The sequence below is a fragment of the Chiloscyllium plagiosum genome, chromosome 45 (assembly GCF_004010195.1).
Source record: "Chiloscyllium plagiosum isolate BGI_BamShark_2017 chromosome 45, ASM401019v2, whole genome shotgun sequence".
In the NCBI taxonomy this organism is placed as follows: domain Eukaryota; kingdom Metazoa; phylum Chordata; class Chondrichthyes; order Orectolobiformes; family Hemiscylliidae; genus Chiloscyllium; species Chiloscyllium plagiosum.
This window is the reverse complement of record NC_057754.1, coordinates 8,889,108-8,912,715: the sequence shown is the minus strand read 5'-3', so window position 1 is coordinate 8,912,715 and position 23,608 is coordinate 8,889,108. Positions and strand designations below refer to the sequence as shown.

Here is a 23,608-nt window from a genome sequence, read left to right as displayed (position 1 = left end):
CCAACTACATCCCACCACCAAGGACATCTTCCCCTCCCCACCCCTCTCTGCCTTCCGCAAAGGCTGCTCCCTTGGACAATACTTGGTTTGTGCCACTCTCCTGACTCAAACCCCCAGCTACCTTCCCCTGCCACTGGAAAAGATACAAAACCTGCAGGTACACCACCCCCTCACTTCCATCCAGGGCCCCAAACAGTCCCTCCATTTGAGACAGAGGTTCACCTGCCTCTCTTCCAACCTAGTTTATTGCATCTGGTGCTCCTGATGTGGACTTCTCTACATCAGGGAGACTACCAGGGTCCCAGGTTCGATTCCAGCCCCGGGTGCCTGTCTGTGTGGAGTTTGCACATTCTCCCTGTGTCTGCGTGGGTTTCCTCCGGGTGCTCCGGTTTCCTCCCACAGTCCAAAGATGTGTAGGTCAGGTGAATTGGCCATGCTAAATTGCCCATAGGTTAGGTGCGTTAGCCAGGGGGCAATGGGTCTGGGTGGGTTACTCTTCAGAGGGTCGGTGCGGACTTGTTGGGCTGAAGTTTCCACACACTGTAGGGAATCTAATCTAAACGTAAACTTAAGTAACGGTTCGCCAAGCATCTCAGCCGGGCCCACGGGGGCCAAACGGACCTCCCAGTTACTGCCCATTGTAAATCCCCTTCCCACTCCCTTTCACACATGACCATCCTCAGCCTCCTCCATGGGCACAATGAACCAAAGCCCAAACTGGAGGAACAACACCTCATCTTCCGCTTGGGCAGCCTACAGCCCGGAGGACTCAACAGTGCGAGTTCTCCAATTTCAAATAACCTCCCTTCCCCCTCCTGTCCACCAATGGTTTCATTCCTCCCATTGACCAACCAGGTTGTACCCTCTTCCTGTCTTCACCCTAGCCCCACTTCAGCACCCTGCCCTCGCCAACCCCTTTATCTGCAGCTCCCCTTCCACCAGTTCCTACCCCCCAATGACCTGAAGAAGGGTTACACCCGAAACATTGACTTCCCCACCTCCTGATGCTGCCTTGCTAGCTAGGTTCTTCCAGCCTCCTGCCTTTCAGACACTCACCCCCCCCTCTGCGGCTGCGCAATTTGAACGCATGATCGCGCACGTGCTCCAAACGCCAGCGCGCCTGGGTGATTGATGACGGACCCGACCCAATAGGAAGAGAGAACGGTGCTGATGGAACAAAGCGTGACAATTCTTCCTTCGGCCAATCAGAGTGAATGAGGGAGGCTGGACCGAGTCCAGATGAGGGTCGTGAACCCTTCCAGCGGAGATTCAGACTGTAAGAGAACAACTCACAGCAGACCATCCCTTGCAGTGTGTGAGAAAGGGATGGGCCTTAATTAGGTTCAAAGAGATTCGATTTAAAAATAAAACTGGATTATCCCATTAAAATTTACTCGGATGGGAAAAATTTGGCTCAGTGCATTACTCCAGGAAGCCTTAACACAATCAGCGTGAGAGTATTCAAGAACTGATTCCCTTGCAGCAATTCCATTTATATCGGTTGGTAAGATTGATGGAAGTTTTAAAGTGGAAGCTGTAGTGTTATTGAAGGATGATGTACACACAAAGGATTTGTGACTGGAGGATAATGGTCAGAAGATGAGAAAGGATCTGGAAAGTATCAGATCCTTTGTATTGTTTTAGGAGAAGTGTAGTCTGTTTGGGTAGATGTCAGATTTTATACAGCATTGAGCAGACTCTGGCTTCATTCTTCAGTGAAAAATCTCGACATTGTAGCGAGAGTGCGAGCGAGGAAACTTTATTACACGTCACTCTACAGTATAGAACTTACACACATGACAATGAAGGATCTATAGCACACATATCAAGGTGGTCAGAATTATTACCTGTGACCACATAGGCATACGTTATTAACTGAAAGGACTGACGATGTATATTTTTGTCTCTAAGCCAGGAGTTCAAGTGAAGGACTAAATATAAAGATGTCATTAAATCTCTCAGGGAGATGAGATAGCAATTTACAAACCATGAGAAAATGACCATTGTACAGACTCCCGAAAGAATTGGCTACATAATTTGCAAGATTCTTTAATGCTGAAAATGTGTTGCTGGAAAAGCGCAGCAGGTCAGGCAGCATCCAGGGAACAGGAGAATCGACGTTTCGGGCATAAGCCCTTCTTCAGGAATTCTTGGACCCAACACCTCTACAAAGATTTCAGTGAGTCCCTCTCTCACTGCACCCCCCAGGTCATCTCCTCTGCACAGAAGCTCTTCAGCCACATTCTCAAACAGACTCACTACCACAGCCATATCTCCTTCCTCAGCACCTGCATACGGAACCGACTTATCCCACACGGAGTCCGGATTACGTTCCGACCAACAAAACTTGGACCCAACACTCCTCAAAGATTCTTTAATGGGTCAATGTGTTCCATTTTGATAAATAACAAGAGTGAGTGGGTGTAATTAATTTCGTAAGCCCTAAAGTCAAAAACGATGAATGCACAAAAGCTCTGGGAGTTTGACCTGGTCCAACTTTGACCAGACCAACTGGATTAGAATGACGTGTTCATTACTTATTCACACCAGTTCTTGAGTTCTTGTGTAATGGGTTACGTAAATTAAATTTAAAACATCTCACCAGTACCTTACTGTTGTCTAGTTTGAGCTTGTTTAAAGAGATCTTCACACATATTTCTGTAAAATTACAATGCACATTTAGCCTTTAAGAGGCAACAAAGATAAATGATTAAACCTGTACCTATTATCAGAAATGTTTCTGAAGCATGTGTACAGCCTCTCTCCACTTTTATTTCAGATTTTTCGAGTAATGGTGTCAATTGAATTCTTTTGAATATAGATTGACACACAAAACTTACTTTGGGGTTATTTGTACATGGGTGTTGCTAGCTTATTTATTGCCCATCCTTAACTGCCCAGAAGATATTTAAGAGTCACCCCTATTTGCAGTGGGTCTAGTCACTTGTAGGCCAGATCATACAAGAATGACAGATTCGCTTCCCTAAAGGCCACAAGTGAGCCAGATGGGTTTTTACAACTAGTGGCAAAGATTACGTGGTCATTATTATGCTCGTTCTTTATTCTGAAATGTTTCACCGAATTCAAATTTCACCATCTGCCACAATGGAATCCGCCTACATTCCAAAAGCACTGGCCTGGGGTTCTGGATTGCTAATATAGAGTGAAATTATTACTATGCCACCACCTCCACAAACTCAGTGATATGTTGGATGTTTAAAAAACTGAGTAAATTCCTTCCCAAACACTGAGCAGTGAACAGTCCCTTCCCAGTGAGAGCTCATTAATGGACATTAGACAATCCATTTGATGTTCAAGGTCTTCTCACAGTTCAAATATGTAAAGGTCTCTCATCACTAAGAACAACTGATGTTGAAGAAAAAAAAAGTTGTATGTGAACACAGGAGGTATAGTTAGTAAGTTTGCAGATAACACCAAAATTGGAGGTGAAGTGGACAGCGAAGGTAATTACCTCAAGAGTACAATGGGCTCTTGATCAGATGGACCAGTGGGCCTGGGAGTGGCAGATGGAATTTAATATAGATAAATGTGAGGTGCTGCATTTTGGAAAGGCAAATCAGGGCAGGAGCTATACACTTAATGGTAAGGTTTTAGAGTGTTGCTGAACAAAGATCTTGGAGTGCACATTCTTAGTTCCTTGAAAGTAGAGTCGCAGTTAGAGAGAATAATGAAGAAAGCGTTTGGTATGCTTTCCTTCATTGGCATCGAGTACAGGAGGTCATGTTGCAGCTGTAGCATGAGGCCACGTTTGGAATATTGTGTGCAATTCTGGTTTCCTTCCTATCCAAAGGACGTTGTGAAACTTGAAAGGGTTCAGCAAAGATTTATAAATATGTAGCCAGGGTTGGAGGGTTTGAGCTATAGGGAGAGGCTGAATAGGCTGGACTATTATCCCTAGAGTAGAGATTGAAGGGTGACCTTGTAGAGGTTTATAAAATCATGAGGGGCACGGATAGGATAAATAGACAAGGTCTTTTTCCTGGGTTGGGGGAATCCAGAACTGGAGGGCATAGGTTTAAGGTAAGAGGGAAAAGATTGAAGAGAGACCTAAGGGGAACCTTTTCACGCAGAGGGTGGTGAGTGTATGGAATGAGCTGCCAGAGGAAGTGATGGAGGCTGGTACAATTACAACAATTAAAAGGCATCTGGCGGAGTATGTGAATAGGAAGAGTGGAGAGAGATATGGGCCAAGTGCTGGCAAATGGGACTAGATTAATTTAGGATATCTGGTTGGCATGGACGAGTTGGACCGAAGGGTCTGTTTCCGTTCTGTATTGGTGACGGAATTAATCCCTTTCTTCATGTGGAGCAGGTGAATGGCTTCTCCTCAGTGTGAACATTCGGTATGTTAACAAGTTAGATGTTGCTTGGAAGCCTCTATGAAACAACAAGATACAATGAAAGGTCATCCCATATGGTGAACCCACTGGCGTGCCCGCCTGAGTTAAGGAACAGAATCCGTCCTCACACAGAGATGGTGGACAGTCTCTCCCCTTCATGAATGCACTGAAGAAATTCCAGCTGGGAAAGAAAAGCAAACCCCTTAGCAAAATCCTTATGTTCGTGGAAGTAGGCCATTCGGCCCATTGAGCCCACAATATCCCTCCAAAGAGCATCTGATAAAAGAAAATGTCAAAAACAGAGGGTCTAACTATCCCCAACTAACAATGGAACCACTGCATCCCCCACAATCACCATACTTGGGTTATGGTTGACTGGAAACTGAAATGCATGGTGCCCACACTGTACAAATATTGTGGTTACATGAGGCTAGGAATTCTGAATGAAGTCACACACTTCCTGATTTCCTAGTACTTGTCTTCCAATCACACGATACAAATCAGGGGTGTGATAGGATATTACAAACATACAAATAAGGAATAAGAGTAGGCTACTTGGCCCTTTAAATGGCAGAGCAGGTTCAAGTATGATCATGCTAATGTGGTCTCCTCTACATCAGAGAGGCAGGACACCAACTTGGGGATCATTTCAGAGAACATCTCTGGGACACCCGCATCCACCAACCCCACCACCCTGTAGCTGAACACTTCAACTGTCCCTCCCACTCCACCAAGGACATGCAGGTCCTGGGCCTCCTCCATCGCCAAACCCTTACCACCCAACGTCTGGAGGAAGAACGCCTCACATTCTGCCTTGGGACTGTGCAACCACACGGGATCAATGTGGATTTCCTCAATTCCCCTCCTCCACATTATCTCAGGGCCAAGCCTCCAACTCGTCACTGCCCTCTTGACCTGTCCATTACCTTTCCCATCTGTCCGCTCCATCTTATCACCTTCACCCCCATCTTCATCTACTTATTGCATTCTCAAGCTACCTTACCCCCAACCCACTCCCCTCCCATTTATCTCTCAGCACCCCCAGCCCACAAGCCTCATTCCTGATGAAGGGCTTGTGCCCGAAAAGTCAACTCTCCTGTTGCTCGAATGCTGCCTGACCTGCTGTGCTTTTCTAGCACCACACTCTCGACTCTGGTCTCCAACATCTGCGGTCCTCACTTTCTCCTAATCCGATTTTAAGATAGCTTTACCTTCCTGCAAATCCCTAATAATTTTTCATCCTCTTGGTAATCCAGAATCTACCTCTGTCTTAAAAATATTTAAAGATTCCGCACCTACTGCCTTTTCAGGAAAAGAATTCCAAAGAAACTCAATCCTCCAAGAAAAACAAGTTTCCTCATTTTTTTTAAAAACTATGATCCACAGTTTGAGAATCTCATACAAGAGGGAACATCCTTTCCCCATTCACCCAGTCAAGTCCGCTCAGGATCTTATATGTTTCAATTAGATTAGATTCCCTACAATGTGGAAACAGACCCTTCAGCCCAACCAGTCCACACCGACCCTCCGAAGAGTAACCCACCCAGACCCATTTCACTCTAACCAATGCACCTAACACTATGGGCAATTTAGCACGGCCAATTCACCTGACCTGCACATTTTTGGACTGTAGGAGGAAACTGGAGCATCCGGAGGAAACCCATGCAGAAAGAGGGAGAGTGTGCAAACTCCACACAAACAGTCACCCTAGGCTGGAATTGAACCTGGGATCTTAGTACTGTAAGGCAGCAGTGCTAACCACTGAGCCACCGTGCCATCACTGACTGTTCTAAACTAAACTGGAGCTGATGCAGGCCTACCCAATCCAGCCTCACTTCATAAGACAATCCGCACATTCTGGGTTTTGGCTAGCAAATCCTTTGAACTTCTTTCAAACATATTTTAAACATGTTTAGATGAATGCAGCTCCAAAACACTCAAAAGCTTGACATCATCCAACAACACTTCAAAAAGGACTTGGTGGCATAATGGTAATTTCACTGGGATAGTAATCCAGAGACTCCAGGCTAGTGGGCTGGGATGTGGGTTCGATTCCCAGACTGGCCGGCACAGTGGTTAGCACTGTTGCCTCACAGCACCAGGGACCCAGGTTCGATTCCCACTTCGGGCAGCTGTCTGTGTGGAGTTTGCACATTCTTCCCGTGTCTGCGTGAGTTTCCTCCGGGTGCTCCGGTTTCCTCCCACAATCCAAAGATGTGCAGGTCAGGTGAATTGGCCATGTTAAATTGCCCATAGTGTTAGGTGCATTAGTCAGAGGGAAATATAGGTTGGGGGACTGGGTCTGGGTGGGGTTCTCTTCAGAGGGTCGATTATAGACTTGTTGGGCTGAAGGGCCTGTTCCCATACTGTTGGGAATCTAAAATACTCTTGCCACATCAATGCACAGAATGTACCATCTACAGGATGCACTGCAGCAACTCTCCCAGGCTCCTTAGACAGAACCTTCCAAACCCTCGAGTTACACCATGTAGAACACCACTACCTGCAAGCTCCCCTCCAAGCCACTCACCATCCTGAGTGGAAAATAAACTTGCTGGATCAAAAATCTGGAAATTCTTCCCTAATAGCATTTTGGATGTGCCTGCAAGCCAAGGTCTGCAGCAGTTCACCACCACCTACTGAAGAGCAACCAGTGATGGGTAACAAATGCTGGGCCAGCTAGAGACACTGAAATTGTATTAAATAAGAAATAAATAGGGGCAGCACAGCAGCTAGTACTGCTGCCTCTCAGCGCCAGGGACCCAGGTTCAATTCCAGCCTCAGGCTGTGTGGAACTTGCACATCCCCAGTGTGTCCGTGTGGGTTTCCTCCAGGTGCTCCGGTTCCCTCCCACAGTCCAAAGATGTGCAGCTTAGGCGGATTGGCCGTGCTAAACTGGCCACCGTGTCCAGGGTTTGAAACATGCTGCTTCCGCTGCCTTTACTGACCATGTCCCCTCTGAAATTGCCACTGAGCACACCGCCTCTGCCAACCACATCACTCCCTGCGACTGCCGACGTCACTTCCGCTGATAGCGTTCACATGATTGCTGATGTCACTGCCAATCACATGATCGTTCTCACCCACACCCCCACCCAGAGACAGAGACAATCTCCACCTCCGCTCCAACTCAACATGATGTCCCAGCCCCAAGCCCTGCTGGGTATTTACCACACCTCCCCCTCACTGAGGGCAAATGGTCAGTCCTCAAAAGGACTAACCTCTATTCCACTGTGCCCACATATCAACACATTCCGCACACTTCCAGATGCTGAACACTTTTTCCGCTGACTCCAACTCTGTGCCTACTTCTTTGAATGTGAATCCCATCCACTCTCCGAAGACCCCTTTTCCCGCCTCCAACACACTCCATCCTCCTGGACACCCAGTCCTGGCCTCCTACCCTCTCCCTTGACCTCTTCGTCTCCAAACGCCATTGTGACATCAACTGCCTGAATCTCTCCACATGTCTCACCCACTCCAACCTCTCCCCCCTCGCAACATGCAGCCCTCTGCTCCAACCCCAACCTCACCATCAAACCAGCTGACAAGGGAGGCATGGTGGTAGTTTGGCACACCAATCTCTGCCTCGCCAAAGCAAGACGCCAACTCGCTGACACCTCCTCCTACTGCCCCCCTCATCACCAAACCATCATCTCCAAGACCATTCACAATCTCGTTGCTTCAAAAAATCTCCCATACACAGCCTCTGACGTTATAGTTCCCCAACCTAGCACTGCCCGATTCTATCTTCTCCCTAAAATTCATAAACCTGAGTGCCCAGGTTGACCGATTACCCGTTGCTCCTACCCTACTGAACTCCGCTCCTCTAATCTCGACTACCTCCTGTCCCCTTTGGAATTCCTCACCTATGTTTAGGATACCACATCTACCCACCACTTTCTCTATGACTTTCAGTTCCCTGGCCTCCAACACCTCATCACCACCATGAACATCCCAGTCTCTCTATACCTGTAACCCGTGAGAAGAGCCTTGAAGCACTCTCTCATCCACTCCAGTGGACCCAACCAGTCCCCCTCCAGTGACACACTCATCCACTTGGCAGAACTGGTCCTCACCCTGAACAACTTTTTCTTTCAATCCTCCCACTTCCTCCAAACCAGAGAGGTGGCCATGGATACCCATATGGGCCTGTTCTATGCTGCCTCTTTGTAGATACATGGAACAGTCCCTCTTCTGCAGCTACACCGGCACCATTCCCCACCCTTTCCTCCACTACATCGATGGCTATATTGGCACTGCCTCGTGCTCCTATGAGGAGCTTAAATAGTTCATTCACTTCTCCCACACCTTCCACCCTGACCTCAAATTCACCTGGACCATCTCTGACACTTCCCTCCCCTTCCTTGAACCTCTCTGTCTCCACCTCCACTAGCTCACTCAGCACTAACATCTATGACAAACCCACTGACTCCCAGAGCTATCTCAACTACACCTCCTCCCACCCACCCCCATACACCCAATTCCCTCCACTGTATCTGCTACCAGGAGAAGCAATTCCACTCCAGGACATCCCAGATGTCCTCCTGCTTCAAAGACTGCAATTTCCCCTCCCCTGTGATCAACAGTGTCCTCAACTGCATCTTCTCCATTTCTCACACCTTTGCCCTCAAACAAACCCTGCCGCCAACCACAAGGATAGCATGCCCCTGGTCTTCACATTCAACCCCACTAATCCCCAAGTCTAACACATCTAACTCTGCCACCTGTAGTCTGACCCCATCACAAAATGATATTTCCCACCCTACCCATATTCACTTTTCAAAGGGACTGTTCCTTCTGTGACCCCCTTGTTAGGTCCACACTCCTCACTAATCCCTCCTCCAACCTGGAACCTTCCCCTGCAGCTGCAGAAGGTGCAAAACCTGTCCCCACACTTTCCCTCTCACCTTCATCCAAGGCCCCAAAGAAGCATTCAAAGTCCAGCAGAGATTCACTTGCATTTCATCTAACCTGAATTATTGCATCCTTTGCCTCCGATATGGTCTCCTCTACATCAACTTCCACTTGCCAGCTATTTCAACTCCCACCCCCCCCTGACAATTGGGCGGCATGGTGGCACAGTGATTTGCACTGCTGCCTCACAGAACCAGGGTCCCAGGTTCGATTCCAGCCTCGGGCAACTGTCTGTGTGGAGTTTGCATATCCTCCCAGTGTCTGCGTGGGTTTCCTCCGAGTACTCCGGTTTCCATGCTAAATTGTCCATTGTGTTAGTGGGAAATGGGTCTGGGTGGTTACTCTTCAGAGGGTCGGTGTGGACTTGTCAGGCTGAAGGGCCTGTTTCCACACTGCAGGGAATCTAATCTAATCAAACATGCCCCTTCTGGGCCTCCTCCACCTTCAAAATAAGGCCACATGCAAACTGGAGGAAGAACGCGGCACGGTGGCACAGTGGTTAGCACTGCTGCCTCACAGCGCCAGAGACCCGGGTTCGGGCCTCCTCCACCTTCAAAATAAGGCCACATGCAAACTGGAGGAAGAACGCCTCATCTTCCATCTCAGGAGCTGACAACCATACAGCATTCACATAGACCTCACCAGCTTCCGAATCTCCCCACGCCCACCTCATTGCAAGCCCAGACCTCCCTCTCCATCCCCATCCCCTTAACCTGTCCATCTTCCTTCCCACTGACTAATCACAGCCACCTCCTACCTGCATCCACCTATCATCCCACCAACCTTTCCCCCCTCAGCCCCACCTCCCTCCCTCTATTTCTCAGCCTCCTTCCCCTCCCTCAGTCCTGATGAAAGGTTCCGACCTGAAACATCAAGTCCCTTCTCCTCTGATGATGCTTGATCTGCTGTGCTTTTTCCAGCTTCACTCTGGATTAGCCATGGGAAATGCAGGGACAGGGTAGGATGGTGTGTCTGGGTGGGATGCTTATAAAGAGTCGGTGTGGACTTGTTGGGCTGAATGGCCCATTTCCACACTGTACAGATTCTGTTCTATTCTAAATAGCAAACGGAGGAGTCATTCACAGGCGATGTTTCCCCATTAAGGTCCTGATTCAAGAGGCAGCGCATGCATTTCACCCATCCTAAAAAGAGATGACATTGGGCATATACTGTTTACCTGATGAAGGGCTTATGCCCGAAACAGTCAACTTTCCTGCTCCTCAGATGCTGCCTGCCCTGCTTTTCCAGCACCATATTTTACATCTGACTCTCCAGCATCTGCAGTCCTAACTTTCTCCCAGTCACTGAAAACCTCACTGCAAAACCTCTTCCACGGATGCTCACCGTGAGGAAGTTCTTCTCCTCCTCCTGCCTCCACAAGGATCTCAGTGGACATTCCTGATGAAGGATCTGGTTTCCAGCATCTGCAGTCATTGTTTTTACCTCGTGGATTTTAACCCTACTGTGAAACCTCTTGCAAGGATGCCTGCCTTGTAGAGAGAGGAGGAAAACTTCTTCAAGAATCTCAGGGAGTACCTCTCCCACTGCAACTCCCAGGTCTTTTCCTCTGCCCTGAAACTCTTCAACCATGTCGTGCCTAACATTTCAACTCTCCCTCCCACTCTGCTGAGGACATGGAGGTCCTGGGCCTCTCTCTCCACACTTCAGGCTCTCTGCCTTTATTCCTGATGAAGGGCTTTTGCCCGAAACGTCGATTTCGCTGCACCTTGGATGCTGCCTGAACTGCTGTGCTCTTCCAGCACCACTAATGCAGAATCTGGTTTCCAGCATCTGCAGTCATTGTTTTCACCTTGTGCCCAAAACGTCGAACCTCCTGTTCCTCGGATGCTGCCTGACCTGCTGTGCTTTTCCAGCGCCACATTGCTAGACTCCGACTCTCCAGCATCTACAATCCTCACTTTCTCCTTTGTAAAGTACACCTAGCAGTGGCAATGACGCATGCGCACTGTGGCATCATGCCCCCTAAAAAGATGGCAGCCGCAGATGCGCGTCGCTTCTGAGGGAACGCGGCCCCGCCCTGTGCAAAAAAAAGGTAGCAGGAACGATTTACGATTTGAAGTTAGAGGTCTCATATTATTTAGGAAGAGTTCCGACGTTAACTCACCCCGTCAGATATATCTCACGCACACTTACCAGGCAAAGTCCCTACCACCTCATCACCACCGGTGTTTCAGCCCGACACTGCGCATGCTCCACCCTCTGGGTGATTGATGGTGACTTCCAACCAATAGGAAGAGGGGGCGGTCAGGCTAACCCCGGGAGAGGTTGGTCCTCCAACCAATAGGAGTGAACGGAATCTGGCTCCCCCTCATTGGCTGAAAGTCTCCCTTATTTGGAAACCCGAATCGTTCTATTTATGGTATTAAACAGATGGGATCCTGTGGGACTGGAGCAAACATTTCAACATTAATTACCAGAATGAGGGAAACGTAATTGAAGTGTTTCAGTCGTGTATCTCACTCGGTAATATAGGAAGAGGAGTAGGCTTTTCAGCCCATCAAGCCTGTTACACAATTCAATGTGGTCATAGCTGATCGTGGCCTAATTCCATAAACCTGCCTTTGGCTCATATCTCTCAATACTTTTGCTTAACAAAAGAAAACCTCTCAGATTTAAAATTATCAGCCGATCCTGCTTTCATTGCCATATGTGGACTAGAATTCCAAACACCTACCACCCTTTCTCACTTGAGAGGTAACTGGTCAGAAATTCTTTTGTTGTTACATGTTATTTTACAAATTTACAATTTGCTCGATTATAAGTCTTGAAAAAAAAAACATTCCATAAAATCAGAAGGACTATGACTCAGAAGAGGTGACACAAAGTGGAATAAGTTCTACACATTTTCAGTCACTGTACTAACTTCTTTGCTCTTCACTCACCTACAACAGACAGTAATGACCCCCAAAAGGTGCAGATTAACAGATACTCATTGCTTTAAACAGTTGTGAACTCCAGCAAGGCAAACAAACGATTCTGTAACCAACTGAGGAAATGCAGGACAGGCTGCAAAATCATTTCTTGACAGAGGAAGAGGAAAAACCGAGGTCCAGTGTGAATCTGGTGAAACCCCTCCTTTCTTATTCAGTTGGAAAAGCAGAGATATGAAAAAGACTGAGGCAGCAAAATGACTTACAATTAGAATGCAGCCTACTCTCTGTAGCATAAGCAAGGAGTTGTTTTAATTGGGGTAAATTCAGAGACTAATTACATGGGTAAAATTGCTCCAAGACTTGTTTTCATTTCCTCCATGTAAGTTGCTGTGACCTATTTGCTGCAGTAACTCCTTAGGTTCTCTAATCCACTCCAGAATTCAGCAAATCCTGTAGTCTTGAGTGGAAGAATTTTGTTTTTAAAAAAGAACTGGTGTCTTCAACTGCAAGAAAAAACACAGGAGGGCTCATTGTATACTGAAATTCACTAAGTAAAAGAAAAATCAGAGCCTGAACCCAAACAGCCATACACCAAATTGTAATTCACAATGCATATATCATTCAGCAACTGCTGAAAAGCTGATCAGCATCAGATGCTACCTGATCTGCTGAGTTTCTCCAGCAATTTCTGTTTTTGTTTCAGATTTTCTATCATAGTCATTCTGTCAAAGCTGCCAATGCTGATCACCCATCATTGGAGACAGCTGCAGTCAAATACACAAAATCACTGCTGCTGTAGACATCACCATGAAGATGCAAATGGTTAATGACCTTTCATGAGAACTGGGAGACATTAATAATACAATAAGTGATAATCTGAAAAAAGTTAGAAAATAAGCTTTAAAAATGCTGCAAGCACGATAGAGTTTATGGAGTATGGTTAGACAGAAAGAGACAGGTGAACTCACTGCCAAAAGATACAGAAAAAGAAATTGCTGGAAAATCCTTAGTAGGTCTGAGTGCGTGTGCGGAAAGAAGGCAGGATTAACATTTTTGGTCCAGTGACTTCTCCAACTTCTTCAGAATTTACCTGTTTCTCACTCAATCTAGTCTACTGTATTCACTATTCACCATGTGGTCTCCTCTACACTGGGGAGATCTAATACAGACTGAGCAACCACTTTGCAGAACACCTACATTCTGTTTGTAAAAATGGCCCTGAGCTTCTAATTGCCTACCACCTCAACACACCACCATGTTCCTGGGTCTATGGCGTGCTTCAGCAAGGTTCAATGCAAGCTGGAAGAACTGCATCTCATCTTCCGCTTGCAGACCTTGTGGCTGTCATGACTTAATTTCAAGTTTAATAACTTTAGAGCTTGATCACCTTCTTCTATGTCTATGACCCACCTCCATGCCTGAAGTCCTGTCATAAGATGGGTTGCTTTCAGAACAGCCAATGCATTTTCACTCACTCATAGTCCACATTATCATCTATTTAGCTTATCTCCTTCCCTAGCTTACTAATAGCAATCACTTTATCTGCTTTACATTTCCCCTCTCTCTCTCTGGGCTCTGTCTCCACTATCTGCGCACACTTCCCAACACCACATCTTCCAACCCCCACCACTACCAAGTCATCAGCATATATACCAACTTTTCTCGCTGCTTCTAGTTGTGATGGAAGGTCACTGGATTTGAAACATTAAGTTTGTTTTCCCAGTACATGCTGCCAGACCTGCTGAGCTTCTCTAGCAATTTCTGTTTGTTTGTTGTGTATGAAGGAAGATTGGGATAGGGATAATGAGATGCTAAGCATATAAAGATAAATCAACTCTCTGTACGCTTCACAGTTTAGCTTCAGTCTAGTAACTGAGATAGATCGCCCCTTGCATTGCTTGAACAAATCAACTGTAAAAACTTATAATCAGGCTCCAGCAGTGGAATATTTAAAATCAAGACAACACATCATCTCCAAACAGTTGAGTAACTGCTGCTATATCTATTTGTACAGGGCTTTTACAACCAGACGACTGTGCAGTGTTGAATATAAAGTTTTTTTAATCCTAAGAAATCTCCATCATGTCACGTTTGAGACTGTTGGGAATGGATTTCAATTCTGGGTGGATTTGTAGTTCAACATCAGAGATTGGTGAGAACATAAGAATTGAAGAGCAAGGGGTGGGAACAAGCATCTCAGCCCCTTGAGCCTGAACCATTATTTAATACAATCGTGGCTGATCCCAGCTCAGCCCCACTTTCACTTCCTTGCCCACTCTCCATTATTCTCCAACTCATTACTAATTAAAAATCTGTCTATCTCCTCCTTAATATTATCAAATGTCACAGCTTCCACCACACCTTGGGTGAACAAATTCTACAGATTCACAACCCTTTGAGAGAAGTGATTCCTCCTCATCTCTGTTTTAAATCTGCTAACCTTTTCTCTAAAATTGTGACAATTCTAGATTGCCCCACAAAAGGATACACCTTCTCTGTGTCAATCCCCTTTAGCATCTTATATACCTCAATTAGATCTCCTCTCATTCTCGAGAGATTATAGGCCTAAACTGCTCAATCTCTCCTCATAAAAAGCGGTTTTATTTCTGGAATGAATCATGTGAACAATCAATGAATCATCCAACAATCAACAATGGTTTTCAGTAGATTGTTAATTCCAGTTTCGTTTTTTACATCGAATTCAAATTCCACCATGTGTGGAATCTGGATCTAAGTCCTCAGAACATTAGCTGAATTTATGGATTAATCCAATGACAATGCCACTCAGCCAACACCACCCCGCCCTCTACTGGTGGCATGGAGACAATGTCAGTGGGCTGGTAATATGGAGCCCCTGGTCAATATTTTGTGATCCGTGTGTTCAAATCCCACATCTGCAGATCGTGAAATTTGAATTCAATCAAACAATCTGGAATTAAAAGCAACCTAAATGGGAATCATTATTAATCATATTGTCAACTGCCGTGAAAATCTATCTGGTTCACTTATGTCCTTTAGCAAAGAAAATCTGCCATTCTTATCTGGTCTGGCCTGCATGTGACTCCAGACCTGCAGCAATGTGGTTGACTCTTAACTGCCCTGTGAAATGCAGAGGCAATGTCTTGATGGTATTATCGTTAGACTGTTAATCCAAAGACACAGGTAATGTCCTGGGGACTAGGGTTCAAATCCCACCACAGATGGTGGAATTTGATTCAATAAAAATCTGGTATTAAGTGTCTAATGATGACCATGAAGCCATTGTTGATTGTCATTAAAAGCCCACTAATGCCCTATAGGGAGGGAAACTTGCCAGCCTAACCTGGTCTGGCCTACACGTGACTCCAGACCCACAGCAATATGGTTGACTCTTAACTGCCCTCTGGGCAATTAGGGATGGGCAATTAATGCAGGCCAAACATAGACACCCTCAATCCATGAAGGAACAAAAAAAAAAGCTGAGAGTGTTAAGGCTATTCAGAATGGGTGACAAATGCCGGCCTAACCAGAAATGTCCACATCTCATGCAAAAATAATCAAATAAATACATTGCTTCTGTCCCAGGATTTACAGAAATTTGGGAAATCACAAGCAGTGCATTCGCCTCCATCTATCCATGATTGTAGGAAACTAGGTACAGGACATTTGCCAGCTTTCTATCCCAAAAGTGGAGTAGTCAATAAGAGGGCAATTGTTCTCTTTATTCTGGAGAGTTGGCATATGATATTAGAGACAAATATGATTTATTGGACAACAAGCCCCAAGTGCAGGAAGTCAGAATACTGCAAAAACAAACATAGTCACGTCTCAGACTGTACAAACAGCAGCAAAAACAGGGGAATCCTAACTCCTGGAGTCACTTGTGAACTTGCTGGTGTCTCAGCAGGTGGGATGACTGAGTGAATCCCTTTCCACACTGGGAGCAGGGGAACGGTTTCTCTCCAGTGTGAATGCGCTGATGTCTTTGCAGTGTGGATAAACGACTGAATCCCTTCCCACACAAGCAGCAGGAGAATGGTCTCTCCCCACTGTGAACAGCCTGGTGTGTGAGATGCTGGGATGACGTGGTGAATCCCTTCCCGCACATGGAGCAGACAAATGGCTTCTCCCCAGTGTGAACCCGCTTGTGCTCCGTCAGGTGGGATGAACAAGTAAATCCCTTTCCACACTCAGAGCAGACAAACGGTCTCTCTCCAGTATGAACACGCAGATGTTCAGTCAGATTAGATGAACACCTGAACCTCTTCCCACACTGTGAGCAAGTGAATGGTCTTTCTCCTGTGTGCACACGTAGGTGCTTTGAGAGTTGAGATGAAGTCCTGAACCTCTTGCTGCATTTGCCACAGACGAATGGCCTCTCCTCCGTGTGAAGTCGCTGATGTTGAATTAAACACCCAGAGCTCTTAAAGCTTCTCCCACACTCAGAACATTTAAAGGGTTTCTCATCAGTGTGAATTCGCTGGTGTGACACTAGGCTAGATGGCTGAGTGAATCCCTTCCCACACAGAGAGCAGATGAACGGTCTCTCCCCAGTGTGAGTACGTCGATGAGTTTCCAGGTGAGATGGACAGCTGAATCCCTTCCCACAGTTCCCACACTTCCACGGTTTCTCCATGGCATGGGTGTGCTTGTGACTTATCAGATTGGATAGTCAGTTGGATCATCCTCCACATACAGGCATCTCCGTGCATTGAATAATGCAATGTTTCTTACACACTGTGTAACTGGTTAAAGCTTTTACCACAGTCACTTCAGGGGAGCATGCTCACTCAGGACGTTTTCAGTCACACTGATGTTTGAAACCTTTTCCCAAACAAAAAATACCTTTTCTTCCACATTCAAAGGATAATGATATTCTGGTCCTGATGTTTCAAATAACTGTCTAATATGGATGTATAGTTTATCCTCCTCTTCTAACACCCTACAAAAGGAGATTAGAAAAGCCATTACTGTCAGTCCAAGATAGGAATTTGTAACAAGCAATTCTAGTTCCTGTGGATTAATTTTCCTTTCTTGTTTGACTGAATTTGTAAATCCCTGGCCTCCACATTCTTCCTCTTGCCTGGGCTGAAGTCATAATCCATCACTACTTCTTTCCTCCATAAGAGGATAACAGGTAAGAGTAGAAATAGGCCATTCAACTCATCAAGTCTGCTTTGCCATTTTGATTAGATATATTAGATTCCCTACAGTGTGAAAACAGGCCCTTCAGCCCAACAAGTCCACACTGACCCTCCGAAGAGCAACCCACCCATACCCATTTCCCTACATTCACCCCTGTCTAATGCACCTAACACTACTGGCAATTTAGCACAGCCAATTCACCTAACCTGCACATCTTTGGACTGTGTGAGCACCCAGAGGAATCTCACGCAGACATGGGGAGAACGTGCAAACTCCACACACAGTTGCCCGTGGCGGGAATTGAACCCAGGTCGCCAGTGCTGTGAGGCAGCAGTGCTAACCACTGAGCCACCGTGCCGCCCATTTAGTAACACCACATCTGATATGATAATCCTAAACTCTCTTTTCCTGCCTTTGCCCCTTAACACTGGATTCCTTTAACGATTCAAAATTCGGGGATGGATAATGGATAAGAGATATCTTATGAAATGCTTTTTAAAAATATCATTATAATGTTCTGGAGGTGGGTGGTGGGAGGGTTTGGCAATCTGGCACATCAGAATAGCTAAACTCAAGGTGATGTTTCTCATCGCCATTGGCAGTAGTCTGGGATTCTTGACTTAAGCTGGGAGCACCTAAACTCTGATGAAGGGTTAACATCAATCTGAAATATTAACTCTGTCTCTCTTTCCATGAATCTGCTTCTAGTTTTATCCCTCCTTCTACACTGGCTGGGTTCAGTTCTCTAGCATCAGTGCAGAGTGAGAATGAAATGAATGAGTAGCAAGATGTTGTGAAACTTGAAAGGGTTCAGAAAAGATTTACAAGGATGTTGCCAGGGTTGGAGTATCTGAGCTATAGGGAGAGGCTGAACAGGCTGGGGCTGTTTTCCCTGGAGCGTTGGGAGGCTAAGGCGTGACCTTATAGAGGTTTACAAAATTATGAGGGGCATGGATAGGATAAATAGACAAAGTCTTTTCCCTGGGGTCGGGGAATCCAGAACTAGAGGGCATAGGTTTAGGGTGAGAGGGGAAAGATATAAAAGAGACCTAAGGGACAACGTTTTCACGCAGAGGGTGGTACGTATATGGAATGAGCTGCCAGAGGATGTGGTGGAGGCTGGTACAATTGCAACTTTTAAGAGGCATTTGGATGGGTGTATGAATAGGAAGGGTTTGGAGGAATATGGGACGGGTGCAGGCAGGTGGGACTAGATTGGGTTGGGATATCTAGTAGGCATGGATGGGTTGGACCGAAGGGTCTGTTTCCATGCTGTACATCTTTATGACTCTATAACTCATTTTCTCTACTGGTCACAGGGACCCAGAGGTCTGTTCGCATTCTTTTGCATCCACAAGTTGGCCATATCGATGACCTGTTTCCACCGAATGAAAATGAGTGCTGTTAATTTAGACCTGTTGTCATGAAGAAAGCAGCCCCAGAGCGTAAATGTGGTACCTGCAGATTCTTAGTTGGGGTTTGTGGGCTACACTAGGTGTTTCTGAAGCCTGTCCACCCACCTCCTATGACTTGCTGCCTGACTAGAGATCAGAAGCCTCATCAGAGCTCCAAATGTAACCTTATTTATTGCCCCTTTACCTACACCCTCTTATGTAACTGGTAAAAGGTTAATCTAAAGATTCTATCCATTTTACATTCTCTAGTGACACCATTAATAAAAGATAAAGTTAAGAGAGTCTCACAAACACTGGGGCAGACAGTTTATGGAATTATAAAGATGTTCATATCCTTTAACCTCCCTGGGATGTTAACATAGAACAATACAGCACAGGAACAGATGTTTCAGCCCATGATGTTGTGCCAAACGTGACACCAAATTAAACTAATCCCTTTTGTCAGCCCATGGTCCATGTCGTTCTATTCCTTGCTTATTCATCTTCTTATCTAAAAATCCTTAAACACCCCCAATGTATCTGCCTCTATGACAACCCCTGACAGCGCACTCCAGATTCCTACCACTCTCTGTACAAAAAACCTGTGCCTCACAACCTCCTATGAACTTCCTCCCCTGATATGTCCTCTCATATTAGATTTATATATGTTTAGATTAGATTTAGATGTTATTGTTACATGTACTCAAGTAAGAAGAACAGGAGTATAATCAAAAGTATATAATGTCACCACACAAGGTGCCATCTTAGGTACAAATTAGTAAGAGAAATAGAGTCAAAAGGTTAAGCATTACTTCATAGAATAAGTAGAAAAATAAATAAGATAATAGTTAACATTGAAGTCTTTCTTAATTTAAACTAGGAAAATAAAGGGATCAGTGAAAAGTTCACAGTGATGTGAAGAAGCCCCACGTTCCTGTCGATAGAAGAGGCAGTGTCCAGCGAAAAAGAATGACTATTCATGCTGGTGGATGGAGTGTCAAGTGAGTGAGCTGCTTTATCTTGGATGGTCTCAAATCTCGAGTGTTGTTGGAGTTGCACCCACCCAGGCAACTTCTGACTTACGTCTTGCAGATGGTGGACAGTCTTTGAGAAGTCAAGAAGTGAATTATTTCCCACAGAATTCATTGTCTCTGACCTATTCGTGTAGCAATACTTGGCTGGTCCACTTCAGTATCTGATCAATTGTAAGCCCTAGGATATTGAAAATGATGGTGAATGTGTTTGAACTTCGATAGTTTGAACCTCCTTTGGTGAAGGTGGCTATTGGCTGGAAATTTATGGTGAAGATGGTACTTGTCATTTGTCACACTCAGTCAAATATTCTCTTGATGCTAGGAGAGTCAGTCGCCTGAGGCGGGAATTGAACCCAGGTCTCAGGCGCTGTGAGGCAGCAGTGCTAACCACTGTGCCACCATGCCGCCCATTTGTCACACTCAGTCAAATATTCTCTTGATGCTAGGAGCAGTCAATCTCTCAGCTCTCCTCTTGATGTCAATGCTTTTATCCATCTTTGAACCATGTTCATAATGAGATCAAAAGCTCTGTTTTGGTGGAACCCAAACTGCGTATCAGTGAGCTAGTTATTCATTTGCAAATGCCACTTTAAAGCACTGTCAGAGACCCCATGTGCAACTTTCTTGATGCCATACAGTTAAGGGTGGTAACTGGTCAGTTGGATTTGTTGTGCTATTTGTGGACATAACATACCTGGTCAATTTTCTAGAAGGTGGATAGCCATGAGCATTTAAACATAGCAATAAATGTTGGCATTGTGAGTGACATGCACATTCCGTAATGACTGCTAAAGAACAGTTCTGCAGCCTACTTCCAGGAATTCCCCATTGTTAATGAACGTCAGCAGAATAAAACAAATTACACAAACCAAAGCAGACTCAAAAATGTTGTCTTAATCACAACTCACTGGAAAAATTAAGTCAGTCACTCATCTATGTTTGGATTCCGTTGTTGTTGCTGTCAATTTCCCACCAATTCCAAATACATTCTGCCTAATTGATAATGGAGAGTCTGTACACTTGGTTTTCTGTATAACATGTGTTTTATTGATTGCCTGTCCCTTACGTTACTTCGCCCAGAGAGTTCTCCACTTAGTAGCAAAACAAGTGGAAGTGTGTAAAACGGATGCTCAATGGTGGCATAAATACCCGGCATACAATGCGATGGAGCAGCTCATCTGTCTATATTATAGGAAAGCAGTGCACATGCGCACTACGGAACAGCGTTTGGAGCATGCGTAGGGCGATTGACGGTGACGTGTGAGCGATGTTTGTTGGGTCTGAGGCCGATAAAGATGCGGATTCGCGGAGGGAGCCACGGAGTCGGCGGCTGGGCGGGGAGGGTTCCTAAATACTTGGGGAATGCCTGACTCCTTGAATACGAACCTGCAGGTCTCGTGTTTTCCGATCCGAGTCTTTGACCAAGCAAACGCCCCGATGAACGGCAGCCATCTTTGTTCAGCGAGAACAGAACGCATGCGCAGCTCTTCTGGGGCCGGGAGGGGTGGGTGGGGCCTCGCAGCTTGTTTCTCAACCGGGTCCTAGTGCTCGGCATTGAACCACACGCACCAAATCAGGATTGTGTTCGGCTTGGATGGGAACTAGCAGGTGGGCTGAATGTTCCCGAACATTTGCTACTCTTGTTAGGATAGTTGGTTTTTGGTTCTTTTAGTTTCACTTGACCACGTGTGTTGGAAATGAAGGGAAAGAATGTTCCACAGAAGGTGGAACTTTCTGTTCTTTACTTCTATCCTGGATTGATATTGACATTAACACTCTTCCTTTTACAGGATATTAGAAAAGCATGATGTACAGACAGGAAACTCAAATTGAGCGTAGCTACAGGATCAGAGCTACAACTAGAGACAGAACTACTCGATTCCTCAGGGCCTGAACATCACCTGTCTTTGAATGTGGAAAGAGAAGTGTTTTTCTGGTCTTGTTGCGTGGGAAGTGGTTTCTAATATCACTGTGACTGGGAAAACACAGAGATGCTCACAGCCGAGTGAGTGTTCCCCAGTGTGCTGACTGTGGAAATCCTGAAGCAACGTTATAATCACAGCAGGAAGACATTAATGGTACAAGTGTTCTGGGTGGCCCAGCCTTCAACAGATCATCCAACGTGAAGCAACACTGACACTATGGAGAAACCATGGAAATGTGCAGACTGTGGGAAGGGATTCAGTTCTCCGTCCCAGCTGGAAGCTCATCGGCGCAGTCACACTGGAGAGAGGCCGTTTACATGTTCCGAGTGTGGAAGGGGATTCACACTGTCATCCAGCCTTCAGTTACACCGGCGGGTTCACACCGATGAGAGGCCTTTTAAATGCTTTGACTGTGGGAACTGCTTTAAAATCTCACCAGATTTAATTAAACATCAGCTTGTTCACAGTGATGAGAGACCGTTTGGTTGCTCTCGCTGTGAGAAGAGATTCAGACAATCATCTCACCTCATTCAACACCAAAGAGTTCACACTGGGGAGAGGCCATACATCTGCTCCATGTGTGGGAAGGGCTTCACTTCGTCGTCCAACCTGGTAACACACCAACGGGTTCACACAGGGGAGAAGGTGTTCATTTGCTCCGAGTGTGGTAAGGGGTTTTCTCAGTCATCCAATCTGCGGTCCCACCAGCGGGTTCACACTGGGGAGAGGCCATTCATCTGCTCTGTGTGTGGGAGGAGATTTGCTCGTTCAGCTCACTTGCTGACACACCAGCGAGTTCACAATTGACTACTAGGATTGGTATCTGCTGTGAATCACAACCCTTTTGTGTTTCAGTTGTAGTGAATAATTTGCATAACTGGGCTGGTGTACAGTGTTCTGGACTTCGGGCAAGTCAGTCAGTTTTGCTGGAAACAAGACAGTGTGTTGTCGAAAATGAGAGAGAGGAACAGGAGTGGACCATACCATTCTGCCATTCAGTATAATCCTGGTTAATCATCAGACCTTTTTTGCCTGTTCCTATATCCCTCAATTTCCTGGCAAACCAATACTCTGTTTACCTTAGTTATAAATGTATTCAGTGATGGAACGAGAAGAAGGAAATGAACACTTACCTGACGAGGAGGCCCTATGGCCCATCATGTCTGTGCCAGCCCAATCTCACTTTCCAGCTCCTGCTCTGTGACCTTACACAGGTCAAGTGTAAATCCAGCACTTTTCAAATGTGAGGAAACTTTCTGCTTCTCCTGCCCAATCAGGCAGTGATTGGGCATACAAGTCCCTACATAGTGAAAACATTTCTCAAATCTCTTCTAGCCCAATTATGTTAAATTCGCCATCTATTAGTTGTTGATCTCTCTGCTCAAGAAGGATGAATGGACAGGAAAAACTGATGTCAGGCCCTATTGGTTGTATTCACCTCAATTAAATCTCCCCAGAGTCTTCTCAGTCCAAATTAAAGAGCTGAACCCATCATTCTCCTCAAACTCTGTAGTACTGGCAAACTTCTTAATAACACTCCACTGACCACTTTCCTGTGATCACATTATAACTGGAACATGGTGATTGGAACTGGATGCTGTCATTTAATATGGTCTGAAGATGGCTATGACTGAATAGAATCATTAGGATCCCAACAGTGTGGAAGTAGGCCGTTCACTCCATCAAGGCCCACACTGATCCTCTGAAGAGCATCCCACCCAGACCCACCGCCCTACCCTATTCCTGTAACCCTGCTTTTCCCATGGCCAATCCATCTAACTTGCACATTTTTGTACTTTGGAGAGGGGGGGGGAGAGAGAAGGACCCGGAACACCTGGAGAAGACCCACGCAGACACTAGGAGAATGTGCAAACTTCACACAGAGTCGCTCGAGGGTGGAATCAAATCCATGCCCCTAGGCTGTGAAGCAGCAGTGCGAACAAATATATATATATAAGT

General features: G+C 45.8%; 2 protein-coding genes across 5 annotated transcripts in view; one reads left to right on the top strand and one right to left on the bottom strand.

Annotated features, from left to right (window-relative positions):
* LOC122543902 (zinc finger protein 229-like) overlaps window positions 1-23,373 on the top strand; it is a 93,937-nt gene extending 70,564 nt beyond the window's left edge. Inside the window, exon 3 of the mRNA XM_043682790.1 lies at window positions 21,872-23,373. Coding sequence (XP_043538725.1) covers window positions 21,872-22,456 — 585 coding nt within the window. The 3' untranslated portion in view covers window positions 22,457-23,373. The remainder of the gene's footprint in view (window positions 1-21,871) is intronic.
* On the bottom strand, window positions 15,383-21,558 carry LOC122543899 (zinc finger protein 383-like). Of its 4 annotated transcripts, none has more exons than XM_043682775.1 (3): window positions 21,111-21,558; window positions 19,600-19,902; window positions 15,383-17,093 (listed from the first exon to the last, which is right to left on the bottom strand). In XM_043682775.1, the coding sequence occupies exon 3, from the start codon at window positions 16,785-16,787 to the stop codon at window positions 16,029-16,031; it is 759 nt and encodes a 252-aa protein (XP_043538710.1). In that variant the 5' UTR covers window positions 16,788-17,093; window positions 19,600-19,902; window positions 21,111-21,558; the 3' UTR covers window positions 15,383-16,028. The 4 variants fall into 4 exon arrangements, with proteins under 4 accessions (XP_043538710.1, XP_043538711.1, XP_043538712.1 ...); XM_043682776.1 differs by having other exon boundaries at window positions 19,847-19,902; XM_043682777.1 differs by lacking the exon at window positions 19,600-19,902.
* Window positions 23,374-23,608: the final 235 nt, after the last annotated feature.